Source organism: Danio aesculapii, chromosome 18 (genome assembly GCF_903798145.1).
Source record: "Danio aesculapii chromosome 18, fDanAes4.1, whole genome shotgun sequence".
Taxonomy (NCBI): Eukaryota; Metazoa; Chordata; class Actinopteri; order Cypriniformes; family Danionidae; genus Danio; species Danio aesculapii.
The window spans coordinates 32,610,641-32,638,576 of NC_079452.1; the positions used below are offsets into that span (position 1 = coordinate 32,610,641).

The 27,936-nt window shown below is 35.2% G+C and overlaps 1 protein-coding gene across 1 annotated transcript in view; it reads left to right on the plus strand.

The window, feature by feature from the left end:
• The window catches only part of otogl (otogelin-like), a 123,891-nt gene extending 96,520 nt beyond the window's left edge, over positions 1–27,371 (plus strand). Inside the window, exons 46-58 of the mRNA XM_056478020.1 lie at positions 3,446–3,550; positions 3,633–3,740; positions 5,396–5,497; positions 5,610–5,714; positions 6,750–6,790; positions 6,908–6,971; positions 7,087–7,265; positions 8,101–8,205; positions 10,679–10,798; positions 13,018–13,063; positions 15,757–15,828; positions 24,964–25,043; positions 27,110–27,371. Coding sequence (XP_056333995.1) covers positions 3,446–3,550; positions 3,633–3,740; positions 5,396–5,497; positions 5,610–5,714; positions 6,750–6,790; positions 6,908–6,971; positions 7,087–7,265; positions 8,101–8,205; positions 10,679–10,798; positions 13,018–13,063; positions 15,757–15,828; positions 24,964–25,043; positions 27,110–27,310 — 1,328 coding nt within the window. The 3' untranslated portion in view covers positions 27,311–27,371. The remainder of the gene's footprint in view (positions 1–3,445; positions 3,551–3,632; positions 3,741–5,395; positions 5,498–5,609; positions 5,715–6,749; positions 6,791–6,907; positions 6,972–7,086; positions 7,266–8,100; positions 8,206–10,678; positions 10,799–13,017; positions 13,064–15,756; positions 15,829–24,963; positions 25,044–27,109) is intronic.
• Positions 27,372–27,936: the final 565 nt, after the last annotated feature.

Consider the following 27,936-nt stretch of genomic DNA (forward strand, 5'->3'; position numbering starts at 1 on the left):
GGTCTTGGATCGAATTATATACTGCTACTCAGCTAACTTGAAAACGATAATCATATTTCCTAGTTCCGCCGAAAAACCAGCCCTCAAGAGGCTCTGATTGGTCAGCTAACATAATGTGCTGTGATTCGCGGATTGGCTCCATGTCACCAGGAAGCGCCACATCAAGTCATGCCTCTACAAGCACGCGCTGTGCCTCTGTGTAAATACTGTCAGTCAGAGGTGCGTTTCCCAAAACCATTGTTAGCCATCATCACCTCTGGAGCTGTAGTTAGAAACAAAGTTCCTGGCTGTGTTCTATTCCTACTTATCCCCCCTATGCCCTATTCATTTAGAACATTCTAACATTGGAATGATTCAAAATAAAAAAGCATTAAGGTCATCTCTCTTAGGTGTAATTTGCTTTCAAACTATTTTTACAGTTCAGTTTTAGCTATCTTCATATTGACAATTGCGTTCCCTTCGCAGTGCACTTTGAAAACATTGATGTAATTTTGAACACAGCCATAGCTCATGACAAAAGCTGTAGGTGACCTGTTATTTAACAGCAGAATTTACGTTATGTCTCCAAAGCTTGTGAAAACAAAAAACATAGCATACGTTAATGCTTTTAATTTAATTTATAGTAGGTTATTTATTAGGAAATGTTTCTGTAGTGTATATGCTGCTGATTAGAACATTTCTGCAGTGGTTTACATGTCAAATTGTAAAAGTAGACTTTTCAAACAAATAAAAAATGTTACGTTATAACTAACGTGGTTCAAACGATGAATCTGCGACAGAGAAACTACGTGTTTTGCGAAACACTCGTCACTACACTCCCAAACAATGCATCAGACTATGATTGTTCAGCCATGAGTTTCGTCGTTTGGGAAACTCACCCCAGAGTAGCTGTTAGCCGTGTCAGTGTAAGCCTGAATTAGACAGAAAATGAAGAGGAGAGAGCTGAACCTCATGCCTGTTGTCTAAAATAAAAACTGACAAGTGTCTTTCATAAATGAAATATTCACATATCTTTTGCGAGTTCGTCATTTGAGATGTATAACCAGGGCTTAATTTGTAAATGAATAATTCCTGGAACAAAACCGGGAAATAAAAGTCACCGTGACCAACGTCCACCAAACAATTTCAGTTTTCCTGGATCATGACGTCATTAAACGGTGACAGTGCAAAAAATACGTCACATTTCTGAACTGCATTTAATTATTTTGTGCCATATAACATTATAGGTCAGTCATGGATAATAAAAACATGTAGCTAAAAACATAAATCGTATGAACAATCACTATTCAGTTCACTTCACTATTATGTGCCAAGTGAAAAAAAAAAGACTCACCCAGTTTAATCTTCAAAAAGAGCCCACAGTTAGCTCTTCTGTCAGGTTTTCTGGCTGGCTTGACTCGCTTTGCTTCTCTTTTGATCAGGCTTATTATCAGATTTACTCGTGGTTTTGAAAAATTAAAACATGCGTGACTGCCTCTCAGCCATTTTGAAAATACAAATATTATTTAGGTTGGTCACTATGCCATTATTTATTTTTGCTGCTTGCTGCGCGCGAAACAATCACCAACCAATGAGAGCGATTTGTAAATATAAGAAAGCCGATTGGCTGAAAATATTGTTGAGGGCCAATCGTGACTTTTGCTTTAACTTGCGCATGGTGACTTGTGACTACCGTCGTGTGTGTGCACTTATTTACACTCTCTCTCTCTCTCTCTCTCTCTCTCACACACATATACACACACACACACACACACACACACACACTCACAAACGTAGGTATTCTCCACGCACAAGTTAATGCCGGATCCATTAAAATAAATGCCTGGTCGACGCCAATAGCCTAGTGGTTAGTGTGTCGACACATAGCATTAAGGTGCTTGTGGCGACTCGAGTTCGATTCCTGGCTTGAGGTCCTTTGCTGATCCTTCCCCTATCTCTGCTCCCCACACTTTCCTGTCTGTACAATCTCCACTGTCCTATCCCAGTAAAGGTGAAAACCCCTAAAACATATATATATATATATATATATATAATAATAATAATAATAATAATAATAATAATAATAATAATAATAATAATAATAATAAAAATACCGGAACATGAATATCCGGCTCAAGTTAAGCACTGTGTATAACGCAGGGAAAGCGGCTGCGTAAAGACACTGCAGCGCTGCTGAAGATTGTGGCTGTTTACAGCGGTTTGATGGATAAATATGAATTTGCAGCTAAATTATTAATGGTGCCAAACAGCATTTCCCATTGTTTACATCCTTGTTTACGTCCTTGTTACAAAATACCGCTAATGCTGGACACTGTGCATGTCATAGATAAATTTTAACAAATAAAACTACTTACAGGTTGTGGCTCACAATCCACAGCTTTGTCTATTATGGTTGGAGCTGCTCATTTTTTAAGGAGTTTTCAGCCGAATCCATCACTGAACTGGAAGAGATTCTGGATGCTGTCCTTTGTCAAATGCTAGAGCTATATATTTTTTATAACTCTCTGGAAAATAATTAAAATTAAACCTGTAAGCACTTCTCTCTTTGTGTCGTGCCCTCTGGAAGCCCAAATACAGAAACAGAACAAGCTGTGTGGAAATAGCAGCATTTGGACAGCATTTTAGCTTCCTCTGCTATAACATTACAGTGACTCTGGCCATGCCCCTTCGCTGCACGGGCTGTATGCGCGTAACCTAAAGTGTTTGTGTTCTCATTAACCCGTATGTAATTTTTTGTAGTCCCCAAACTTTGTTCGCTGTAGGCTTTGCTAAGCTAAATTTGTAAAAACCAGTATCTCACATCTACAATACACATGCACTAAAGATTAAAATATGATATCGTAGACCACCTCTTTAAGCCAGTTTGTTGCAGTTTTGGTCTAACATTCATGGAATGCAATATAGTATATTAAATGTACTTACAAAACAGTCAATTAATCTTAATAAGTTGTAACAAATCTTTCATTTAAACCTTTAAACCATCTGCAGAAAACACACACTCTCACACTTTAACCGACATTTTAACCACCACAGACGCACATTTGCACCGAACATGGTCTTACAATCAGCACAAACAAACCCTGAATTTAGGAAGTGTGCTTCACACAAGTGAGTGGGCTTGACAAACCACCTGTAGAAACACTCTATTCTCTCAACAAAAACACTTACCCTTACTCTAGCTCCCAATTCTCTGAGTTCCTTTGTTTCTTTGTATAATTACCCCCAATAAGAGACACTTTCTCCAGAAGAAAAATTATTATAGGAAATACTGTGGAAAATGTGTTGCTCTGTTAAACATTTGGGAAATATTTGAAAGAAAAAAAGTAACAGAAGAACGAATAATTTTGACTTTATTTGCATGCCTTTAACATGAAAAACAATACATAAAGGCGTTTACTTTTCTTTACAATGATTTTTTTTTTGCTGCATGTGTGTTCGTGTTCAGAATGTAACCTGACCATCTGTCAGAGTGAGGTGCCCAGCTGTGAGAACGGAGACAAGCTGGTGATCGGCTACAGCGCTCTGTCCTGCTGTCCTGAATACAGATGTGGTAGGAGCTGGTGTAATCCTCATTCTGCTGCTGTTTGTGTGGTCAGTGCATGAGGGTCGCTGTTCTGCTTTGTTTCTGCCAGAATGTGATCCGCTGGCCTGTCAGAGTGTCCCACCGCCGATCTGCAGAGAAGATCAGTTTCTGGTGGAGGTCAGGGGAGCACACGCCTGCTGCTACAGCTTCATGTGTGGTAATAACACAGTAGAAAAACAGTACATCAACACTACAATCTCAATGCTGATAATGCAGTAATGGACACTGTGACAAAGTCACATGACAAAAAGTCTACAAATGGGTTATTTATGTTACTTTAACTTTTTTTAATCAGTTATTCAGGTTTCAACACATTTTTTTTAAAACTATTTTTATTGCAATGTAACAACAATGTGACTATACTGTATCACAATCATATTTACATCTTTGTTCATTCATTCATTCAACCGCCAACTATTCCAGCATACAGTATGTTTTACGCAGCGGATGCCTTTCCAGCTGCAACCCAGCACTGGGAAACATCCATACACTCTCACACTCATACACCACAGCCAATTTAGTTCATCCAGTTCACCTATAGCGCATATGTTTGGACTGTGGGGGAAAACGGAGCACCCGGAGGAAACCCACACCAACACGGGGAGAACATGCAAACTCCACTCAAAGCGCCAACTGGCTATCTGGCTCGAACCAGTGACTTTCTTGCTGTGAGGTGACAGTGCTGACCACTGGGCCAACCTGCCGCCACAACTTTGTTTTCTATTTAAAAGAAAAACAACAATAACAAAAAGTTTCAACACTATTTTTTAAGTTATACAAAGTTTAGTAAAGTAAGCTGGGATGACTAGAAAAATGTATTTGATTCAACAAAAAAATCAACCTGCAGAAATGTATGGGTCAGAGATGAAAAGGGTTTTTTTTTTCAAGAAAAACAAGAAGATTTATAGAAGGCTCCAATTAAAATGGCATATGGTGAGACAATAATTAATAAACAAGGCTTCAAAACTTTCAGGCATATTTAGAAAACAAATCAATTCATGGCTCATTAGTGTGGAAAAGATACTATGTAAGAAGCACATCCCCAAAATATGAATTGTCATTTGAAATCTTTATAATTTGTTCCCAGTTTTGGGTTGCAGCTGGAAGGGCATCCGATGTGTAGAACATATGCTGGATAAGTTGGTGGTTCATTCCGCTGTGGCGACCCCTGATTAATAAAGAGACTAGGCCGAAAAAAAAAAATGAATGAATGAATCTTTATAACTGGCCAATATCTTTCAAACTACTACACTATAAAAAGTGAAATGACAAAAAGTCATTGCCATAAATGATGTTATGTAATATTTATTACTTACATTGAAAAGCTAGATATTTTCAGCTATTAATTAAAGTTGTACAAAGTTTAACTTAATATTTGAACTAAAATTTGAACTTCAAAAAAAATTTGTTCAAATAAAGTATGATCTCACTTTTATATTCAAAAAAGTACATTGTCAAAGAAATATGTCTCACATTGAATGATGATAGAATATTATTTCACCAATATTGACGTTTTATTTGGAAAATTGCATTGATTATGATTTCTGTGTCTTTTAAAGCAATTTAATGCAGACACCAACAAGGGATGTCTTGTCTTTGACTCATAAAATAATAAAAAATAAATGTTAATGCAATTTAGGAAGGAAGGAAGGAAGGAAGGATGGATGGATGGATGGAAAGAAAGATGGATGGATGAACAGATAGATGTATGGATGGATGGATGGATGGATGGATGGATGGATGGATGGATGGACAAATATAAGTCCAAAATATTGATTATGTTTGTGCTTTTTTTACAATCCTGTATTTCAGTGTGTGAATCCTGCATTGAGCCCATACCAGTGTGCCAGACGGGAGAGATACTAGCTGTGGATACGAACACCACCAATCACTGCTGCCCACAGTATCATTGCGGTAGTTATAAGCACTCACTGGACAGAACCACACTGTCATTTAGTGTTCGATGATGAAAGGAGAATCTGTGTGTGTGTGTGTGTGTGTGTGTGTGTGTGTGTTACTCTTTCAGTGTGTGATATGAGTCTGTGTCCTGAGTCCAGTGTGAGTTGTGCTCCTGGAGCTGTGCTGATAAAGAGACCCGTGCTGGACAGCTGCTGTCCAGAAACACACTGTGGTACTGACACCTTTAGGTTTCTTAAATAATCAAGATAATTACTTGCTATACTTAATCACTATTATTTAAACCCTGAATTAAGTTTTAGCCATTTTTTCTCTTTTTGTGCACAGTTATTTCTTTCAAATGAAGTTTACAAATAAAATGTAATAAAATGAAATGACGCTGGGAAAAAGTATTGAACACATGAAGAAAAGGAGGTGTAGATAGGCAGTGAAAGCCCAGACAGCAGCTGAAATCTCTCAGTAGTTCTTCAGCAACCCTCTGCCCTTCATCATTGTAAACAAATATTAGCTGCTTCAGTCCAACATCTACATTAGCAGGAGGATGAAGATGAAACCAGGGTGGACATTTCAGCAAGACAATGATCCAAAACACAGCCAAGGAAACTCTCAAATGCTTTCAGAGAAAGAAAATCAAGCTGTAGAATGGCCCAGCCAATCACCTAACTTGAATCCAATAGAAAATACAAATTAAAGCTCAGATTTGAGAGACGAGACCCACAGACACAATCAAGATTTTTACACTCTGTTGAAAAACTCACACCTGAGCAATTTTTGTGACTTCATTCTCCATATGAAAGGCGTCTTTAAGCTGCCGTCCACAAAAAAGCCTTTTATATAAAGTATTAAATACATTTCAGTAGCTCCTTGTGTGATTATGTTGATATTACACATAACTCATTTTTTCAGATTTGTTTTTTATTATTATTATGTTTGTATTGTTTGGGTTTTTACCAAAATCTGCTTTAATTCCATGTCAACAGCTCCTTTAGAAATAATATTCCCAGGAAAAAACATGATGTGTTCAATACTTATTTCCTCCACTGTATATATACACATTCATATATATTATGAATTTATCACATATGTAGGATGTATTAGTACACAAAACAGCACTGTTTGGAGATTACCTGGCCTGAAAAACATTAGATAATCTTAAAGTCATTTTACTTTTGTTTCTTTTATTTTATTATTGTTTATTCTCACATATACACACAGTTACATTTGTAACTTTTGTTTTGGTGCTTTTTAGAATGTCAGTGTCACAATCTTACACTTCCTGCCTGCACCATGGTGAGTGTTCTAGATTATATTCTGTATTCGTTAGAATCGACTGTATAATAGATTTTGTTATTGTCATAGCAAACTGTCCTGTAACCAAACTATTATACGGTGACCTTTTTGCTAAAGGGTGAAGTGAGAGTGGAGGAACCAGACCCCGGCGGCCCCTGTGGATGCCCACTGTATCACTGCAGTAAGACTCAAGCACACACTCACACTCAAAATACCACCCTGTTCAAAGAAACCGGAAACACAAGTGTGTGTGGGTGTGTGTGTTTGGGCATGTGTGTTTGTGTGTGTGAGTGTAGTGAAGGCAGAAGTGTGTCTGTTTCAGGGTGTGACAATACTGAACCCAGGACAGTCTATGGTGCAGTATTTTGAGGGGGAACTGTGTTACACCGTCCAGTGCCTCACACATAAGGACCCCAACACTGGTTTCTACGCCATGGAGGTCACCACTGCCAACTGCTCTGAGAAATGTGAATCTGTGAGTCCTTTAGGTTTTTGGAAATAATCAAGATAATTACTTGCTATACTTAATAACTATTATTTAAACCCTGAATTCAGTTTTAGCCATTTTTTCTCTTTTTGTGCACAGTTCTTTCTTTCAAATGAAGTTTACAAATGAAGTGTAATAAAATGAAATGACGCAGGGAAAAAGTATTGAACACATGAAGAAAGGGATGTTGTCATTTAGAGCCTTTTTAGCATAAAATTACCAAAAAGGTGCCATTTTTTTCAGACATTTATATTCATTTTTAATCATTTATATTCAGTTTTTCCATCAGTTCTGAATTAAGAGTTGGTGAATTAATCCTGATTTTCTATAGCAATAAATGAAAACATTTGTTAGACCTTCTAACTGTCATTATAAAGTTCTGTATGACAATATGTTTATTTTACATTTAGAAGAAATGTTATGTCGGCGGCAGTGGTGTTGTGGTTAGTGCGTCGACACATGCGCTCACTGCGACCCGAGTTCCATTTCCGCTTCACGGTCCTATGCCGATCCTTCCCTTCTCTCTGCTCCCCATGCTTTCTATACTCTCTACTGTCCTGTCCATTAAAGGTGAAAACCCTGAAAAAATTATTATAAAAAAAAAAAGAAATGTTATTATACCTTTACAGAATAAAATAAATATGATAATTTTACTGAAACCCAAACACAATCAATTCACTGAGAATTTTAAAGTGGTTTGAATTGTCCAAATTATTTGTATATTTATATGGTTATTTATATTTGAATATTGTTGTTTGTTTGTTTGTTTGTTTGTTTGTTTGTTTGTTTGTTTGTTTGTTTTATACTATTTTTATTACTTTAGCATCAGGTTTATGTCCCATCATCTGATCCACACGTCTGCTGCGGGTCCTGCAAAAACATCTCCTGCTCATACCCCAGTGAAAACGGCACTACAGAAGTATTTATGGTAATCTGCACTCACCTTCTGGGACTTTCTATTAAAGTTTACCCTTGAAAGAAACAAGCAAACTTCATTCACTGTATTGGCGAACATTTTCCCTTTGAACATGTTCACAAATGGATGTTTTATCAGATTTTCTGGGGGCGTTTCTTTTTTTAAGCCAGTTTATCCACAAAAGTATTGCTGCCGTAGATCAGAAATAAACACACACACACACACACAGTCGAAAGCACAACATTTTTACAGGAAAAGTTTGGCTACTTTTATGAGAAAAAAAAATAGTTTATGAACAATATGAATGAAGCAATCGTCCATTTTCATTCAGAGTAAACATTCATTTTCTTTCGGCTTAGTCCTTTATTCATCAGGGGTCGCCACAGTGGAATGAACCACCAACTATTCCAGCATATGTTTTACAAAGCGGATGCCCTAGCTGCAACCCAGTACTGGGAAACACCCATACACTCACATTCACACACACACACATAGCGCATGTCTTTGGACTGTGGCTAACATGGGGAGAACATGCAAACTCCACATAGAAATGCCAACAGACCCAACCGGGAATCGAACCAGCGACCTTCTTGCTGTAAGGTGACAGTGCTAACCACTGATCCACCGTGCCGCCCCATGCACATTATTAAAATGAGAAAAACATAATGGTTTGAAGAACTATGATAAAGTATAAACATTTGAAATGACAACAAATTAATATTTTGAGGCTGCACTGCGATGTTCAAAATTGTAATCTTGTTAATGTCATCAGTGATCAAAGATTCTTGTTCTAAATAAGATTAGTTTTTCTGACAAGATTATTTTGATATATGCACAGTTATTACACCGAATTACATTTAAGAAAAGCATTTATTTGATGCATAAATATTTTATATCATTATAAATTTCTCTACTATCACTTTTTATTATCTTGATAAACGATAAATGTATTCAAATATTTCAAACTAAAACTTTCTGACCTCAAATTATGCAAAAACATCTCATGCTCATATCCAAGTGGAAACAGCGGCACTACAAAAATACAGAATCTACTCTCACCTACTGGTACTTTCTAAGAGTAAATGTACACTTAAAAGAAACAAACAAACTTTATTCACAGTATTTGTGAACAATTCTTCTTTTAAATTGTTCATAAATACAGTGAATAAAGTATGTTTGTTTCTTTTAAGTGTACATTTGCCCTGTTTACAGAAAAATTTCATAAATGAATGTCAAATTATCTCTGGTTGTTTTTTTCCCCCATCAAATTTATCCATAAATGTATTGCTGCTGTATGCCAGAAACATACACATACTGTATATACACGATAGATAGATAGATAGATGGATGGATGGATGGATGGATGGATGGATGGATGGATGGATGGATGGATGGATGGATGGATGGATGGATGGATGGATGGATGGATGGATGGATAGATAGATAGATGGTTTATAGGTATAATATATTTTATACTGGAAATATATGGCCTTAACCTTATCCTAACCCTCACAGTAAAAACAAATTTTAAATGTCAAAAGGCCCCTTTGAATATGATTTTTAAGCATTTGGAATTATGAGGACAAAAGCCATGTCTGCATAATCCCCCTTAATGGAGAGACATGGGTACTAGACTTTGGGACTAGGTCATACCAGGTCATACCCATGTCTTCATACAACTGTGTGTCCTCATAAAACACATAAACAAGTACACACACTGGTACAAGTATTTTTATAGGGACTTCCCATAAATTGTATATTCTATCCCCCAACCCTACCATGAAACCCAACCCTCACAGGAAACATTACATTTCTCAAAATACTACATTCTGTGTGATTTATGAGCAGTTTTTTCTTCATGCGGACCAAAGCATTTCAAAATGTTGTAATGTTGATATACATGTGGGGACATTTGGTCCCCAGAATGTAAGCAGTACAAGTTGCAAACATACCATCAAAACCACATCATTTTCAAGAAATAGTTTGAGTTTGCATGAACTGGAAGCTGCAACCAGGTTTTTTTTGTATTATATTGCAGTTCCTAGAGAAACCGAATATTAAATGAGAAAACAGTGGGCGTGGCTTGTTTTTGTACTGCGAGCTGATTGGATGTAGTGAAGTAGGCATTTCATTCTGATAGATCAGGATTTAGAAGAGTTATTACAACCTTTAGCAGACGCCTCCTTATCATTACTGTTTGTTGTCAAAACTGACAGTTGGAGGGGCGTGGTTAACTGTGTTAGCCCCGCCCAATACCTCAGACACACATAATTTGAGAATTTAACTGAAAACAAACAGCAGGTGCATTTCCAGATTTCACTGGATACTATATTTTTTCTTAATGACATTCACAGATGAATTGTTCACCACAAAATTAGCAAAGTCAGCTAACAAAATCAATGTGGTTAGTTTGGATTTCATGTGTACTTTAACAATAGAAAGCTCAAATGCATGAAGCTGATGGTGTTTGTGCTGGTGTTTGCAGGCGGGCAGCTCGTGGGTGGCAAACTGCACACGGTTTGACTGTATGGAGACTGCGGTCGGCGCTGTAGTTCTGGCTTCTGGGGTCGTCTGTCCTCCTTTCAACGACACCGAGTGTATACAGGTCTGACTCTGATCAATATAGCGCCTATAAAAATCATTATGCCCTTTTGAAATAATTACTTTATTGGTCATACTGCATAAAATCAAATCACAGTCCAAATAACTTTTCCAGCCTTATTGAAAGGTTTTTGTAGCTTTCTCCTAACCTGTTCCTTTCTACTACTTTATTCACGTTTGTTTATTTCTATAGCACTTTTACAATGTAGAGTGTGTCAAAGCAGCTTAAAACAGAAGTTCTAGTAAATTGAAACTGTGTCAGTCCAGTTTTCAGAGTTGAGTTTAGTTCAGTTCACTGTGGTTCACTGAAGAGCAAATCCATCGATGCGCAGCTCCACAAGTCCCAAACCAACCAAGCCAGTGGCGACAGTAGTGAGGAACAAACTTCACCAACCCGAAGGTCGTTTTAAAGCAGGGTGTAATTTGAAAAAAAGATGCATACCTGTCAACCCTCCCGTATTTTATTTTTACTTTTATTTTATCCTGCTATCATCCAATAAAGGTATTTTCCCATATTTCTCCCGTATTTGTAATCTTTCTATGAAGGGTGGCAATAAATATTAAACAGCCGATCCTCCCTATACTTAACCCATACAGCCGAACCACCAGGGGAACCACCTTGCTCTTAAATATGAATCTGTTCTGTGCTTTTATTTTATATAGGAATGAAAACACCTTGAAATAAATACAAAAACAGCGGGATTCCCTTCCTTTCCATTACAAGCGCCGTTGCCCCTCTTATGTAGTCCTCAAAACAGTCAGTTCATGTAGCAGTGACTGTCAGATACGCTCCAATATTGATAATAGACGCAGTTTCCCAAACAGATTCTGTAAGTGCGATTTGAAGTGGAGAGAAAGTAGATACTCTGGGTTTTGGGTACAAATACACATAATAATACTACTACTAATAATAATAATAACAACAACATCTAAACATGTTGTTCTTGGTGGGTTTTCTTTTAAACACAACAAATTTAGTCTTAAATGAGCATAAAAAGTAAAGAAAGCAATTGAGTGCTTTCATTCTAGATCTGTGCATTTTTAAAGTGACACCTCTCTTATTTGGAGGACGAAACCTGCAAAAACAATACATAAATAAATAGACAAACAAATAAATAAATGATCAAAAAAATCACAAATTCCTGCATAAGTATATACATAATTAATGGTGCAGGCTGATAACTAATTAAATAAATTACATGATTGTTGGGAGAATAAGAAAATGCTAAATTAGAAGTTAGACCCCCCCCCCCCACCTTCAAACAGTTGTTCATTTTGGAAAGTAATCCCACATTTACTTTTCCTCAGCTCAACATGCTAATGAGAGGCTGTCTGTCAATCATCAGAAGCCAGTCAAAAAAACAAATACCACATTTTTCTAACAATCATCTAATAATAGCATAAAGACCGCCTTCTGATGATTGACAGACAGCCTCTCATTAGCATGTTGAGCTGAGGAAAAGTAAATGTAAATACGGGATTATGTTCAAAAATGAATAAACGTTTGAAGGGGGGTGGGGGCGGGGGTTGAATCAACTTTCAGTTTAGCATTTTCTTATTCCCCCAAGATTCATGTAATTTATTTATTAATTATTTAATTATTAATTATTAGCCTGCACTATTAATAAATTATGAATTTGTTTATGCAGGAATTTGTGGATTTTTATACAGCTTTATTTATTTTGCGTATTTATTTATTGTTTTTTTTATGCAGGGATTTATGGATTTTAATAACTCATTTATTTATTTATTTGCGTGTTTATTTATTTGTTTTTTATGCAGGGATTTATGGATTTTAATAACTCATTTATTTATTTATTTATTTGCGTGTTCATTTATTTGTTTTTTTATGCAGGGATTTATGAATTTTAATAACTCATTTATTTATTTGCGTGTTTATTTATTTATTGTTTTTGCATCCTCCATATATTAACTGTAATCAAATGAAAAGTCTAAATGAGAGATTCATTCGCTGGTTAATGAGATTTGATTCAATTTCTTTAGCTATTAATTTTAGTAGGTGAAACTGTTTGTTAATTTATTTGCAGCTTTTTCTAATGAATTAATAATAATATTAATAATAATAATAATAAAACATATTACTGACCGTTTCGACTGTTTATTTACAATGAATGGGTGGTATGGGGACTTTTCTATAGGCACTCTACTACTGTATGCATTCACACCATCGTTTTTCTGACCCCTGTGTGTTTCCTCTTTCAGAATGGAGGTGTAGTTCAGACGTATGTGGACGGTTGCTGCAAGACGTGTAAGTATTTTGTGTTTGTGGCTGGCTGTGCTTTCTGGGATTGCTGGGGCTGTTTGAAGCCGCATGATGGAGACGCAGTGCTGGGCTTTACTAGCTGCGGGACGCGTTTAGATGCTCTCTGTTGTTCCTGCGGGGTGAACAAAATGAGAGCTGCTGTACAAATCTTCATTCTTTTTTCAAATTGCAGTTTTTTTGTGCTTGTTCTTAAATCTTGCTAATATGCAATGATTCTATATGCCGTAATCAAGGAAGAAATGTCATTGGACCGTTTTGTTATGTTTGTGGTGAAAGCTTACAATTCTCCTCTTTATGCGTTCTTCATTTTACTTTTGTCTTGTGGTTTTTATGATGTGGGGTTATGATTTGTGGTTTTCTAAAGGGTAGTTTACTCACAAAAAAATCTAATTTTGCTGTGAAATTTACCTTCAGGCCATCCAGTATGACTTTATTCTTCAGTATGACATTAAATAAGATTATACCAGCAGAGTATACCAGCAATTTAGGAGTCAAATAAACACACTGTACAAAAATTACTGTAAAATGTACAGTATTACTAGCAATTTTGGTTGCCAGTAATACTGTAAAATGTACAAGTGCCCAGCAGGCACACAATGTCATAAGACTTTAATATTAGATTAGATTTAGGTTATGACATCAGGTGATCAAAATTCTAGCTCTATCAAAATGTCTAGCCAGCGTCTAGGAACAACATTATTTTGATGTCCAATAATGACATCAAATGACGTTGATATTTGGTTGACTTTAGGTTGTGTTGGAAAGTGTCCAAAATCCAATGTCGAGCCAACATCTTAAACCAAAGTCATATTGATGTCAAATACTGACATTTATTCATCAGGTATGGCAACCAAAATCCAACGTCTGATAGACGTCATATTGGTAACGTCTACACAACGTCAAGCTGTAACATAATTAAACGTTGATATTTGGTTGATTTTAGGTTGGAGGTTGGACATTTACTTTGGCCTGACATTGGGTTCTGACGTCAACCCGATTTTCATTTTCTAACAAAATGCAACTTCCCCACGACGTTGGGGTACAATGTCAATCTGATGTCATATTGACATCCTGTGCCTGCTAGGTGCACTGAAATTAACAATTACAATGGTGCTGTAATTTTGCAGGACAATTGTAATTATTAATGTACAGTGCGCTTGTACATTTTACAGTGTTAGTGGCGATTTCAGTAATGAGCACACAGTAAATGAACAACTACAATTGTGCTGTAGTTTTACAGCACAGTTGTAATTATTAATTTACAGTGCACTTGTGAATTTTACAGCATTACTGGCAACTAGCAATTTTTGACAGTGCACATACAGACAAGACAAAATTAATACTTTTATGCAAAAATAAAACAACATACTTATTATTAAAAATGGGGTCAAAACGAGTGTTTGAAGGACAGTGGTAAAATATAAATGTTCATTTAAAATTTACAGTATAATTTTACAGTATAAAAGACAGCTATTAGTATCTTGGGGCTTTCTTTTTTATGTCACCAAATTATTCTTGTTTTAAATATGCCTGACAAGACTTTGTGCTATTTAACTTTTTCAGAAAAATATCCTCTATAAACTGAATGCCATTTTAAACATTTCTTCTGTAAATTACAGTGTTGTGCTTGAAAGCAATTTGACTAATTACATAGTCTATATATACAGTGAAAGTCAAATGATTCGCCCTCCTGTGAAATATTTATTCTTTCTCAGATATTTTGCAAGTAATATTTAATGGAGCAAAGAATTTTTCCCAGTATTTCCTATCATATTTTTTCTTCTGGAGGAAGTCTTATTTGTTTTATTTCAGCTAGAATAAAAGCAGTTTTAAAACCACTTTCAGCCCCCTTAAGCAACATTTTTTCTTAGATTGTCTACAGAACAAATCATCGTTATACAATGGTTTGCCTAATTAAAATAATTAACGTCTATAAATGTCACTTTAAGCTGAATAATAGTGTCTTGAAAAGTATCTAGTAAATATTATGTGCTGTCATCATGGTAAAGATAAAAGAAATCAATTATTAGAAATAAGTTATTAAAACTATTATGTTTAGAAATGTTACTCCGTTAAACAGATATCAGGGATAAAAATCAACAAGGAGGGCTCATAATTTAGGAGGGCTCATAATTCTTGAACTGTATATTATAATGTTTTTGATATTCTGTAGTAAATAGAAAGTTCAAAAGAACAACATTTATGTGACAAGAAAATATTTTTATTATTATCAATGTACTGTTGCTTTTGATCAATTTGATACATCACTGATGACAGATTAAAAACAAATCTTACTGACCCCAGACCTTTTAAACGATAGTCTAAACATTTTTGGCATTACTTGCAAACCAAGCAAAGCATATTTATAAAATGCGGCATGAATCTGTTTCTAATAAAGCCTCAGATAAGAGCCAGTATTCTTGATTACATTGGCATGGCATGATCCAGGATTCAGAGGTGATTTTGAGGAAAAACTCGACTCGTGTCTGGCTTTTTGCTGGCTGTGTGCTGTTCATCTGCTGGCACTGTGTTTTTGGGGCGCAGGTTTGTGTGTGTTTGCATTGGTTTGGGGGCTCTTGCGATTGCACTGCGTGCTGGAAGCTTTTCCGAGCGACTTGATCCAACTGAGAGCCAATGTTAGTGACTGAGTTTGTGAACGTGCCCTGTGTGTTTCTCAGGTGCTGGACTCGGTTTGTTGCCTTTTTCCGTTAGTCCAGTTACACCCACTGCTAGTACTAACTGTGATTCAGGTACTCACTCATCTACTGAATTATCTTTATCTGTGTCTCATAACATGGTGTTAGTGTGTGTTGAAAGAAAATGCTTGACACTTATCTCTCTTTCAGGCTTGATGTTGTTTTCTTTTTGTTTAAGGGAATCGATTGATTTGGTGTTTGAGACATTTTGCTTATAATAGTCATTCTGTCATCATTACACACCCTCCCTCATGTTGTTTTAGTTCTTTATACTATACAATATATATATATATATATATATATATATATATATATATATATATATATATATATATATATATATATATATATATATATATATATATACATATATATATATACACACATATATATATATATATATATATATATATACACATATATATGTATATATATGTGTATATATATATATATATATATATATATATATATATATATATATATACATATATATATATATATATATATATATATATATATATATATATATATATATATATATATATATATATATATATATATATATATATATATATAAATACATATAGATAGATATATATATATATATATATATATATATATATATATATATATATATATATATATATATATATATATATATATATATATATATATATATATATATATATATATATATATATATATATATATATATATACAGTCAAACCTAAAATTATTCATACCCCTGGCAAATTCTGACTTGAAGTTACTTTTATTTAACCAGCAAGTTTTGTTGTTGTTGTTGTTATTTTTTTTGAGTGGAAATCACACAGGCTTTCCCAAAAGATAGTAAGATGATGTATAAAAGGCATCATATTTCTCAGTTTTTATGAACATTTGAACAAAAAAATTAAGTCAGAATTTGCCAGGGGTATGAATAATTTCTTAAAGGCTTGACTGTATATAGTATACATACAGTTAAAGTCAGAATTCTTAGCCCTCCAGTGAATTTCTTTTTCAAATTTTTCCAAAATAATGTTTAACGGAGCAAGGAATTTTTCACAGTATTTCCTATAATATTTTTTCTTCTGGAAAAAAATCTTATTTGTTTTATTTCGGCTAGAATAAAAGCAGTTTTTATTTTTTTAAAAACCATTTTAAGGTCAATGTTATTAGCTTTCCTAAGCAATATTTTTTTCGATAGTCTACAGAACAAACTATCGTTATGCAATGATTTGCCTAATTACCCTAACCTGCCTTATTAACCCAGTTAAGCCTTTAAATGTCACTTTAAGCTGAATACTAGTATCTTGAAAAATATCTAGTCAAATATTTTTTACTGTCATCATGGCAAAGATAAAAGAAATCAGTTATTAGAAATGAGTTATTAAAACTATTATGTTTAGTAACATGTTGAAAAAAATCTCCTTTCCGTTAAACAGAAATTGGAGAAAACAATATACAAGGGGGCTAATAATTCAGGGGGCTAATAATTCATGAGGGCTAATAATTCTGACTTCAACAGTATATAGAGTTATATTGATTATCAGAATTGCGAGTACATTTCAAGCATTTTACATTCATTTACCTTAAAATTGAATGACATATAACAAAATGTATCAAAAAATGTATGATGTAGTAAATTAAATCCTTTATTAATGTGAAAAAAGCCCAGAATATGACAGGGAACATTTGATTCTGTTACTAACTGTTGTTTAACTTATTGTTTAACTTTTTACAATCATAACAAAGTTGTAATTTTCCACCATTTTCTGCTTTATCTCAAGATGCTAACCTCACAGCAGACACCACATGTCTACAACAGAACTTGATATATTTCCATCATATTATTGTTGTTTTTAATAAGCGAATTAGAAATTCACTGAAACGTCACACAGAGTTGACAAATTAATTTACTATAGGTGTCTCTTAAATATTTTGTACAAATTAATGAAAGAAGAATAACGGCACGCCTCAGTGTCTTCCAGAGTTTCACATACTTTTTCTATTGGTGCTTTCCAGATTGTTCTTCCCTTCTATAACCAATGTAACAGTTGACAGAATGTACGGACAGACACAAAATGGATGTTTTTATTATTTCATTTACAAATAATATATAATAGATGTCTCATGCAAATGTTTATTTAACTTAGTAAATACACAAAAAAGATGATAATTAAACTTAAAATATTTCATGATTATTGAAACTGAGTGTATGATTCAGGAGGCAGACAAAATAGGTATAGTGTGAGTAGATATTTTCATACACCCATACAACCATTATTTTTAGAGATCAATTGATATAATGTTTTATTATTCAAAAAGGTTTCAGCATTATTTTTAAACGTAATGTTTATCCTGGAGACACAAAATGTACCTGCAATTCTTCAATCACGCATACTGTAGTAGCAAAATGTTATTATTTGTAAAAGTAATGCAGTGCACAAGTATTGTGAAGCTATAATATAAAAAGAATAGATGATTTTATTCATTATTAATTCAAATCTTTCTTAAATATCTTTAACCTTTATAATGCATATAGTATACCATAGCAGCTGATTCGAATGTTATCACTTCATTGAATGGGCGTTATCAGTAGGGATGGATACCGAAACTCGATACTTTATCGGTCTCTGTAATGCGTTATAAAAGACAGAAGGATCGATAAGCGGTAAAAAATCGGTAATGGAGATTTATTGCTGAATAAACATTACTTACAGTAGCATAATTTAACTGACCGGCCTTTTCTAATTTGCGGTATTTGATATTCATCTGCACAGTTAGCAACCTCACATAAGAAATGCTCGTGTTTCCGCCCAATAGTACAATGGCGTGCGTGTCAATATAAAAGCCTTCACAGTTCTCGGCTGTGCGCACACATAGCTCACACATAGCTCGCGACTCAAACTCGCGCACACAGCTCGTAAGCTTGCGGACGGGCGGAGAGAACCAAACAGGTTGTATTTCCCGAGTGGACACCGACAATGCCCGTTGCAACAAACGCAACAAGTTGTTTTCTTATATAAGCGGAAACGCAAGCAATCTGGCAAAGCATCTTTCAAGAGTGCATAAACTGCAGAAAGACAAATAAAAAGTTTTTGACTGCCTAGCTAAACATAAGGTCTCTCTAAGTGAAGTTTCACAAAATAATTTCGAGAGGAGCACGTGATATGATTGACTACAGCTGATCCTCATTGCTAATCATTAGCTAGCCCAGTGTTTTTCAACCACTGTGCCGCGGCACACTAGTGTGCCGTGAGAGATCGTCAGGTGTGCCGTGAGAAATAATCCAATGTCACTTTTTTAAAATGTAAAATTTTATAAAACATTTATTAATCATTTTCTGCGTGTCCGTGCGGTAAAGACTGGGAGGGTAATTTAATATTCGTCCGTGTGGCAACACGTAGCTGATTGCCTCGTTCCTCCGAGAGATTTAATGATGCACGTGAGAGGTCGAGGTGACAGTCAGGGAGAAGTTTTTAAAAAGGACAACTGCAAACTCTGAATTGGGCTCTGTACAAGATTCAGTGAGCTCAAGGCAATATAGTGAAAGCTTTCTTTTGTATGAAGGATTTCAGGTTCACACTGACTGAGTATAAATAAATTGAGAAATTATATTGTAATTAAATATACCGTTCAGAGTGTAATTTTATAACATTTTTGGTTAGTGGTGTGCCGCAAAATTTTTCCAATGTAAAAAACGTGCCCTGGCTCAAAAAAGGTTGAAAAACACTGAGCTAGCCTATCAGATCATTCTAAAGCTACTATAAATATCTTGCCTAAACTTCATTCCTTATCTTCGTTTTTTTAACCCCCCCCCCCCCATCCTTCCCTTCTCCCTCCTCCTCTTTCATGATCGGGCAACACGGTGGCTCAGTGGTTAGCACTGCTGCCTCGCAGCAAGAAGGCCACAGGTTCAAGTTCTAATTGAGCCAGTTGGCCCCCCCAGCGTGGAGTTTGCATGTTCTCCCTGTGTTTGCGTGGGTTTTCAATGGGTCCTCCGGTTTCCTCCCACAGCCTAAAAACATGTACATAAGTGAATCGTAATACAGTCACAAGCACTTAATGCATACATAGCAAAAGGGGGCACTCGAGAAACTCCTGATCTCGTATCCCTCCTAATGCTCATTGACCAGGCGGGAACCTTGGGCTCATCTATCTGCGAGCTCAGGGTTCTCTCCCAGGACAGCATGCCAAACCTGCTATCATAGTCGAGCATTATCTAAGTGTGAACTCTTGAAATTAATATAAGATTAATAGTTTAATAAACACACACATTCGGTTACATTGAAAACAGTATTTCTTTCTGCAGTAGCCTAAATAAATCTTGAACATTAAAAATGCTTTTACATTACTGTATTTACAAATAAAGCCTATGAATATCCTAATTATAAACTATGGTTATTAAGAAATTATTTTAAAAAATAGCTTATTTTACATTGTTAACTCCCAAAATACCATTAACTCATTTATGTGAATGCGTTAATGAAAAATCTGATTATTTAACTGCATTTTGCAACACAAAGAGGGTATTTTCAGCTGCAGGGAGCAGAATAAACCAAGAAAGATCCAAGAGACTGCCAGAAAAGTCAGACGTGTATATTTTTCTCCAAAAGAATGGTTAAAAACTGAGAGTCATTTTCCTTCAAACCATTGTGCATTCTTTTACAGGAAAAAAAAAACTTTATTTGTTTTACAATTATTGATTTTGTTTTATTTTATATTAAAAATGTAATAATAAAATAAAGTGTTGTTGATTGTTTAATTTAGTTTTTTTCCATTAAAAAAACACGACAAAAAGTACAGATAAGAGAACCGTTAAAGTACCAAACCGATAAGTGGTATCGATAAAAGTAGTAATATCGGTAAAACCTTAACAATACCCATCCCTAATTATCAGTGGTTATCAGCTGATAGATATGGGCTAGTAGGGGCCTTCTGCACCTACTAGTAGGCTCAGAAGGCTGTTATCATCCATTCACATGGTTAATCAGCTATAGATCACATACGGCTACAGCAAGTTAACAAGAATTATTTATATTATTTATAAAATTTCCCATGGATTGTATTTCATTATTGTCTACCCCAACCCTAAACCAAATGTCACAGTAATGTAAAAACAGATCTGGATCTGGTGACTTTTCTTTTAGTATAGCTGATTAACCATGTGGATGGATGATAACAGCCTTCTGAGCCTACCAGTAGGTGCAGAAGGCCCCTACTGGCCCATATCTGTCAGCTGATAACCACTGATAACACCCATTCAATCAAGTGATAACATTGAAAGCGGGTGACTATAGTCATTTCATAAAACATAGTCATAACATAATACTAAAAGAGCTAAAACCAACAACTTCTCATAGAATTTTTATGATTTTATTTCAAAATGACTAGGTTTTTACTCTGAACTTGAAAGATGTTTACAGAATTAGAGTACATTTACTCAAACACAAAATGAATAAATCCTGTAAACCTAGAAAAAAACACAAAATTTCAAGTGGTCTCTTATTTTTTCCATATTTTTATATATATTCATTCATTCTTTGCACATACTATATGGATTTGGTACACTGAAAAAAAGTTTGTTGGATTTGCTAAATTTTGTAAGGTAGAGGTATTGGTTGCAAACAACTTATATGGGCTGAATTTAAACAAACAACTTAAATTTAGTAATGTTCAACTTAATTTGTTTATTTAAATTAAGCCCATATAAATTGTTTGCAACCACTTACAATACCTTAAAACATGTAGCAAATCCATGAAAAAAATTAATCATGTATTTCAATGTATGTATGACATGAAGGTGAGTAAACTATTCATTTTAAACCCTCACTCTTAAACATCCGTGCAACATTCAGACACAAACACAGACACGACTGCGTTTCAAACACACTCATCAGCTGTTCCTCCCTAACACACAGCTGTGAAGTTTTGATTCATCTCCTGTTGAAACCCCATGATAAATCTTTAAAACCTGTCCTCTGATTCAACCTCAGGAGTAGCAGAGTCAAAATGAACACACACACACACACACACACACACACACACACACACACACACACACACACACACACACACACACACACACACACACACACACACACACACACACACACACACATTGACCTCAAAGGACTTAAACACCTTTTATTTGAACATTGTTTTATGAACTAAAATTGCATATGGGTGAAAAGTTCACTTCTCAATGGTGCCACTTGATCATTGTCAGACAGATGTTGCCAAGGTAGCTAAACATGTCAATCAAGTGGAGCCCCCAATGTGCAGCAATAATAGTCAGTGAGCCTGCTGTGTTATTGTGTGTATGTGTGGGTGTGTGTGTTTAGTTTTGCTGTCAAGTTCGTTAAAAAGCTATTCTTTTATTGTGAATATTGTCATGTTACATTTAAAGCATAGTTCACCCAAAAATGAATGATTTATTCACCCTGGTGTTGTTCTTTTACCGTATGCCCTTTATTATTTCATACCACTAAAATGGATTTTTCTTTATTTGAGTATACTGCTTAAACCTATATAATCAGGGGCGGATTTAACCAATAAGTAAGGTAAGTGGCCGCTTAGGGCCCAGGACATCTGGGGGCCCCCAATAAATATCTAGAAGTTTAAATTTATCTATAAACTATATATAACATCGTTTTCTGTCATATTTTGTATAGTGAGAGTCAAACAAATAAAAGTTTTACGTAATTAAATATTATTTAATATACAATAAAATATTATATTAATTTAGTGATATAATGTTATGTAATAATAATTATATTATAAAAGGAAATATACATCACTCCAATCATGGAGCAGTCCAGCAGTCAAATTTATAAACAATATATACTTATTATTTTTATTTGTAAATTCATTTTAAGAAAACTAATCATTTAAAAGGTAGAGCTTGCATTAAGGGTGTTTTCACACCTGCCTTACTTAGTTCAGTTGAATCGCAGTTCGTTATCCCACTTGGTGCGGTTCTTTTGGGCAGGTGTGATTTTAGCAATCGTACTCGAATGCGCACCAAAAGCAGAACAAAAAGCATACCGAGACCTCCTTGAACAGGTGGTCTTGGAACGCCTTCATACGAACCCTGAAGCGGTTCATTTGTGGTGAGAACATGATCCGAACTAAAACAGACCCAACCACAAAAAGTACTGCGCCTTTTTGGACTAATCTTGCTGTCCCATCTTATGGGGTGTGGAGGAAAAATATTTGTTGACAGCGCTTTACCAGCAGTTTTAAACCTAATGGTCATTGGTAATATTTCCGGAAGATGACCATGTTTAGTTAAATTAACGCCTCCTCCTGAATTGACTTGCGATGCGCCTTCACCGCTTACAATGCATCAAAACATTGATTTCCAGTCGCAGCCGCACTTCATTCTCGAAATGTATAGTTTGTCTAAAGTGATGTATACTGTACAAACTAGATAGTACACTATGAGCAGGGATACAATCAGCCAGCGCAGTCGTCCCTCCATAGTCAAAAGCAACATTATGTGTTTGCCGGTTTGTTTACTTGCGGGAGTTCCATTGGCATTTTCCCGCATGTTCATTCTGACCAATTGAAAAGCAGTTTAGGAAATGCATTCAATAACAGCTGGCCAATGAGTGATGTGGATTTTGTCATATGACTGCCTTACATGACTGCTTTTTGGTTCTTTTCAACTGGTTTGGACCAACGCAATCAGTGTGGTGTGAAAAGGACCCAAAAACGGCAGAAAAATGCTACAAAGTATCATTCGTTGCCCTTGGTCTGGACCAAATGAACCAAACCACAGATGTGAAAGCACCCATAGATAAAACATAGAAAAGAAGATTGAGTGATTTAAAAAAACAGCAAAATAAAAAAAAAATTAAGTAAAAGTTCACTCTCAGAAATAAAGGTACAGGAGCTGTCACTGGGGCAGTACCTTTTCAAAAGGTACATATTTGTACCCAAAGAGTCCACAGTGGTACCTCAAAGGTACTTTTTAGGTACATTTGGGCACTAATATGCACCTTTGAGGTACCACTGTGGACTCTTTGGGTACAAATATGTACCTTTTGAAAAGGTACTGCCCCAGTGACAGCTCCTGTACCTTTATTTCTGAGAGTGTAGAAAGGGTGAGTTTCAGGACTTGGGCCCCATGGCTGGATGTCCAGTTGTTGCAACCCAGGCTCATTCTGAAAACGTACCTCTGCGGGCCGTGAAAAGTGTCCCGCTGGCACGTTTTTCTGCAGTTTTTGTTTTCGCAAATCCACCAGAGGTCACCATGTATGCTTTTTGAGATCTCAAATTTCCCTCACGAGTGCCATTCGCGCCTGCTGTTCTCGCGTAATCCCACCAGAGTCCGCTGTCGACTTTTTGACTGACGGAATGACTGACTGAGCGAGCGATCGGCTGACCCACCCTCCCCCTTTCCTAAACCCAACCAGTTTTATTGATTGACCCATCCGCCCGCTTCCCTAAACCCAACCAATACGTTTCAAAAGCAATCCGAAAAAAGAAAACCCCTTGTCTGATTTTTTTTTTTTTACACCACGCTTTCAGATTTTACCACATTGTCACCCTGCTATTCACTTGTTTGTTTTATTTTTTGGAATCTGTTTTTGTCTTACCTGCTTTGTGGAACTGCTCTGCACTGGACTTGAACCCCGTCTTCGTGGTCAACTCCTCTCTGCGTCTCATATCCGCTGACATACGTGGCTCGCTAACGGGACAAACTAGTTGCAGCTGGAATGCCGTTCACATGGAATTAAGCGTTCAGCTGGTAAGCATGAAATGGAACGCCGTCACACCGCCCTGTACCGTTCGTTTAGAAAAAATAAAATGCAGCCAGTACCTCTGGCTACATAATTTGCTGTCTCCAGAAACGTCCGCAGGGCTACGTTTTCAGAATGAGCCTGTGTTGAGTTTTTATTATGTTACCTACTGTACCTCAATAAACTCCCAACCGAAAGGGTCTCTGGGCAAGTGCTGTGGATACAACTCGAGCCACTTTTAAACTTTTATTGCGTACATATACACAATGTTCCATGTTTCTTTATTTTAGTTACTATTTATTGCTTTTTTTATGGGTGAGCATACGCAAAATATTTTTAGTACTCATTTTCAGGCATACAGTAATAGAAAAACAGTTATGGGTGAATTATGAACATATTCATATGTAAATCATATTATTTCATGTATTGTGTGTGTGTGTAGGCAAAGAAGACGGTAAAACCTGTAAGAGAGTCGCCATCAGAACCACCATCAGAAAAGATGACTGTAGAAGCAATGCACCTGTGAGTGTTTTACACACATTTACGCTACAATTTACTGTCATAAAGCGATTAATTTGCTTTCTTGCATACAGTTGAAGTCAAAACTATTAGCCCCCTAGTAAAAAATATTATTTTTAAAATAATTCCCAAGTGCTTTTAACACATTTTTAAACATAATATTTTTATTAGCTAATATCTAATAACTAATTTATTTTACAATGATCACAGTACATATTATTTTACTAGTTATATTACAAGATACTAGTATTCAGTTTAAAGGCTTAACTGCATAGGCGGAGGGTGAACAAACTCCAGGGTAAGGCTAATATTTGCGCTGCCCTTTAATACATTTAAAAAGATTTGCGACCGACCAAGAAGAGGTTTTAACAAAAGCACTGCCTAATCAACAAACGTCTATTATATTCAACACACACATTAAATTATTTTATTAAACTCACCCACTGATCTTGGGGTCATTTTATTTATTTTTTATTATTATTACTTTTAGAAATCGAATCGAAATTCTGTTCAAGACGGCATTTATTAAATATTTAAAAAATTGTTAAATACTTATTTATTAAATATTTATTTATTACTTACTGTATGCATTTTCAAATTAAATTATTACTCCTTGTTGCTTTTATTACTATTAATAATAATAATAATAATAATAATAATAATAATAATAATAATAATAATAATAATAATAATAATAATAATAATAATAATAATAATAATAATAATAATAATTAATATTAGAGAGGATACAGCCCTCACTATTCTACCACCCTAGGTCACCTCTGGATGCGCCAGCCCTGAGAATACGAAATCATTCATTTTCACGAAGCCAATTGAAAACTAAACTTGCAATTCAGCAATAAATATTTGACCTTTAAAATGTAAAGCTCCAAACGATTGCCTAAACAAGATTACTACACTATAGGCTAAACTACGTTACAATGAAACTACCAATTTCATTTAATGCTGAAAACAAGTTAAACCAGTGTATATATTTTATTATAATATATTATTATTATAATACTCATTTGTCGTTTTATTACTTATGTCCTAGACCAGCAAATAGAATAGTCCGCTGGCCAGCAATTTTAGTTATTACTCCAGTAATAAACAGCGCTCATCAGTGCAACATGCGGGGTTGGACAGTTCCATTTTTGTGCGGAGGGGGACTTGAAATTTGATTGACAAACTAGCTAAATTGTTGTGTTAATCATCAACATTAAATTACATTCATATTACGCCTTACATCTGTTACATGTTTTCAATGCATTTTTTTTTCTTTGCTGTTATCTCCGTGGTCTCTGGCCAGGCCTATGCTTAACTGGGTTAATTAGGTTATTAAGACAGGTTATTGGACAACAGGGGTTTGTCTGTTAACAATCGAGAAAAAAAATCCTAAGGAAGCTAATATTTTTGACCTTACAATGATAATAAAAAATGTAAAAACTACTCTTATTCCAGGCAAACAAAAACAAATACGACTTACTCCAGAAGATTAAATATTGTAGGAAATACTGTGAAAATTGGGTTGGGGGTGGGGAATGCCCCTCAAAATGAATAAAAGTGCCCCTTCATTTTGCGATCTCCAACCCTTACCCCACACCCCCACCCCCAACACCTCTAAACCCCCCTGCACTTCACGATCATAATCCTCATTCCCCCTCGATCTTCACTTCTCCATTGTCAGCCCCAAACTCCCCCTTCAACCCCCCCTCTCTGGCTACTCGAAGGGTATTTGCTAATATTTGCTAATATTTAGTTTAAATTGCAATTTAAAAGCTTATCTAGGTAAATTAGGTTAATTAGACAATGGTTTGTTCTCTAGACAATCGATTTGCTAATAAAATTGACCATAAAAATTATAATAAAAAAATTCAAAACTTAATTAAATTTTTTTTTTATTATTATTTAATTTACAAAAATATTCCAGCAAACATGAAAGAAATTCTGTGAAAATGTACGTCCTCTATTTAACAGCACTTAGGAAAAATTTGAAAAAGAATACAAAATTCTCAGGAGGACTAATCATTTTGACTACAACTGTAAATAAGGTCTCTTTTTTCCCTCAGGTGACCGTGTACTCATGCGATGGGAAATGTCCATCTGCCACCATCTTTAACTTCAACATTAACAGTCACGCACGTTTCTGCAAGTGCTGCCGAGAAAACGGCCTTCAGAACCGCATCATTCAGCTGTACTGCACTCGAAATGCCACAACGGTGGACTATTACTACCAGGAGCCCATGGACTGCTCATGCCAGTGGAACTGATCTACACACAGGCCTGATTGTGACACGTTATTCAATACAGTATCTGTAAAACTGCAAATCTACTAACACCATCCCCGTATCTGTTTTATTTTATATCTATAATTTATATGGAAGTATGTTAATCACACTTTCATTAGAAAAGAAACAAGAAAATGGGCTGTTAAATTGATATTGTTTTCATTTTAAACTATTAACATTTGCTTAAAGATATAGTGTTATAAGACTCCAAAACATTTAAAGTGTGTTAACTTTTAACCAAACGCTTTATTTAAATCAAACTTTTTAACTTTTGAAGCTTTTTCTAACAAAATTAATGCATTTTCATTCAAATAGTTTTTTTAAACAAAACAGTCTTAAGTAGGTATTTAATATATGTTTTTAAAGCGAAATCCTACAGATGTTTTAGACTCAACACACACACGCGCACACACACACACACACACACACACACACACAGAAAAATATATGCAATGAACTTGAATTTCCATATTATAGCCATAATGCCAAAAATATGATTCTGTCAACAAAACTGTATGAGCCTAAAACATAGCATTTAGTAATATCTGAAAACCTGCATGTTATTGTCAATGCTTTTTTCTAAATAATAAAAATAAAAACACAAAAAA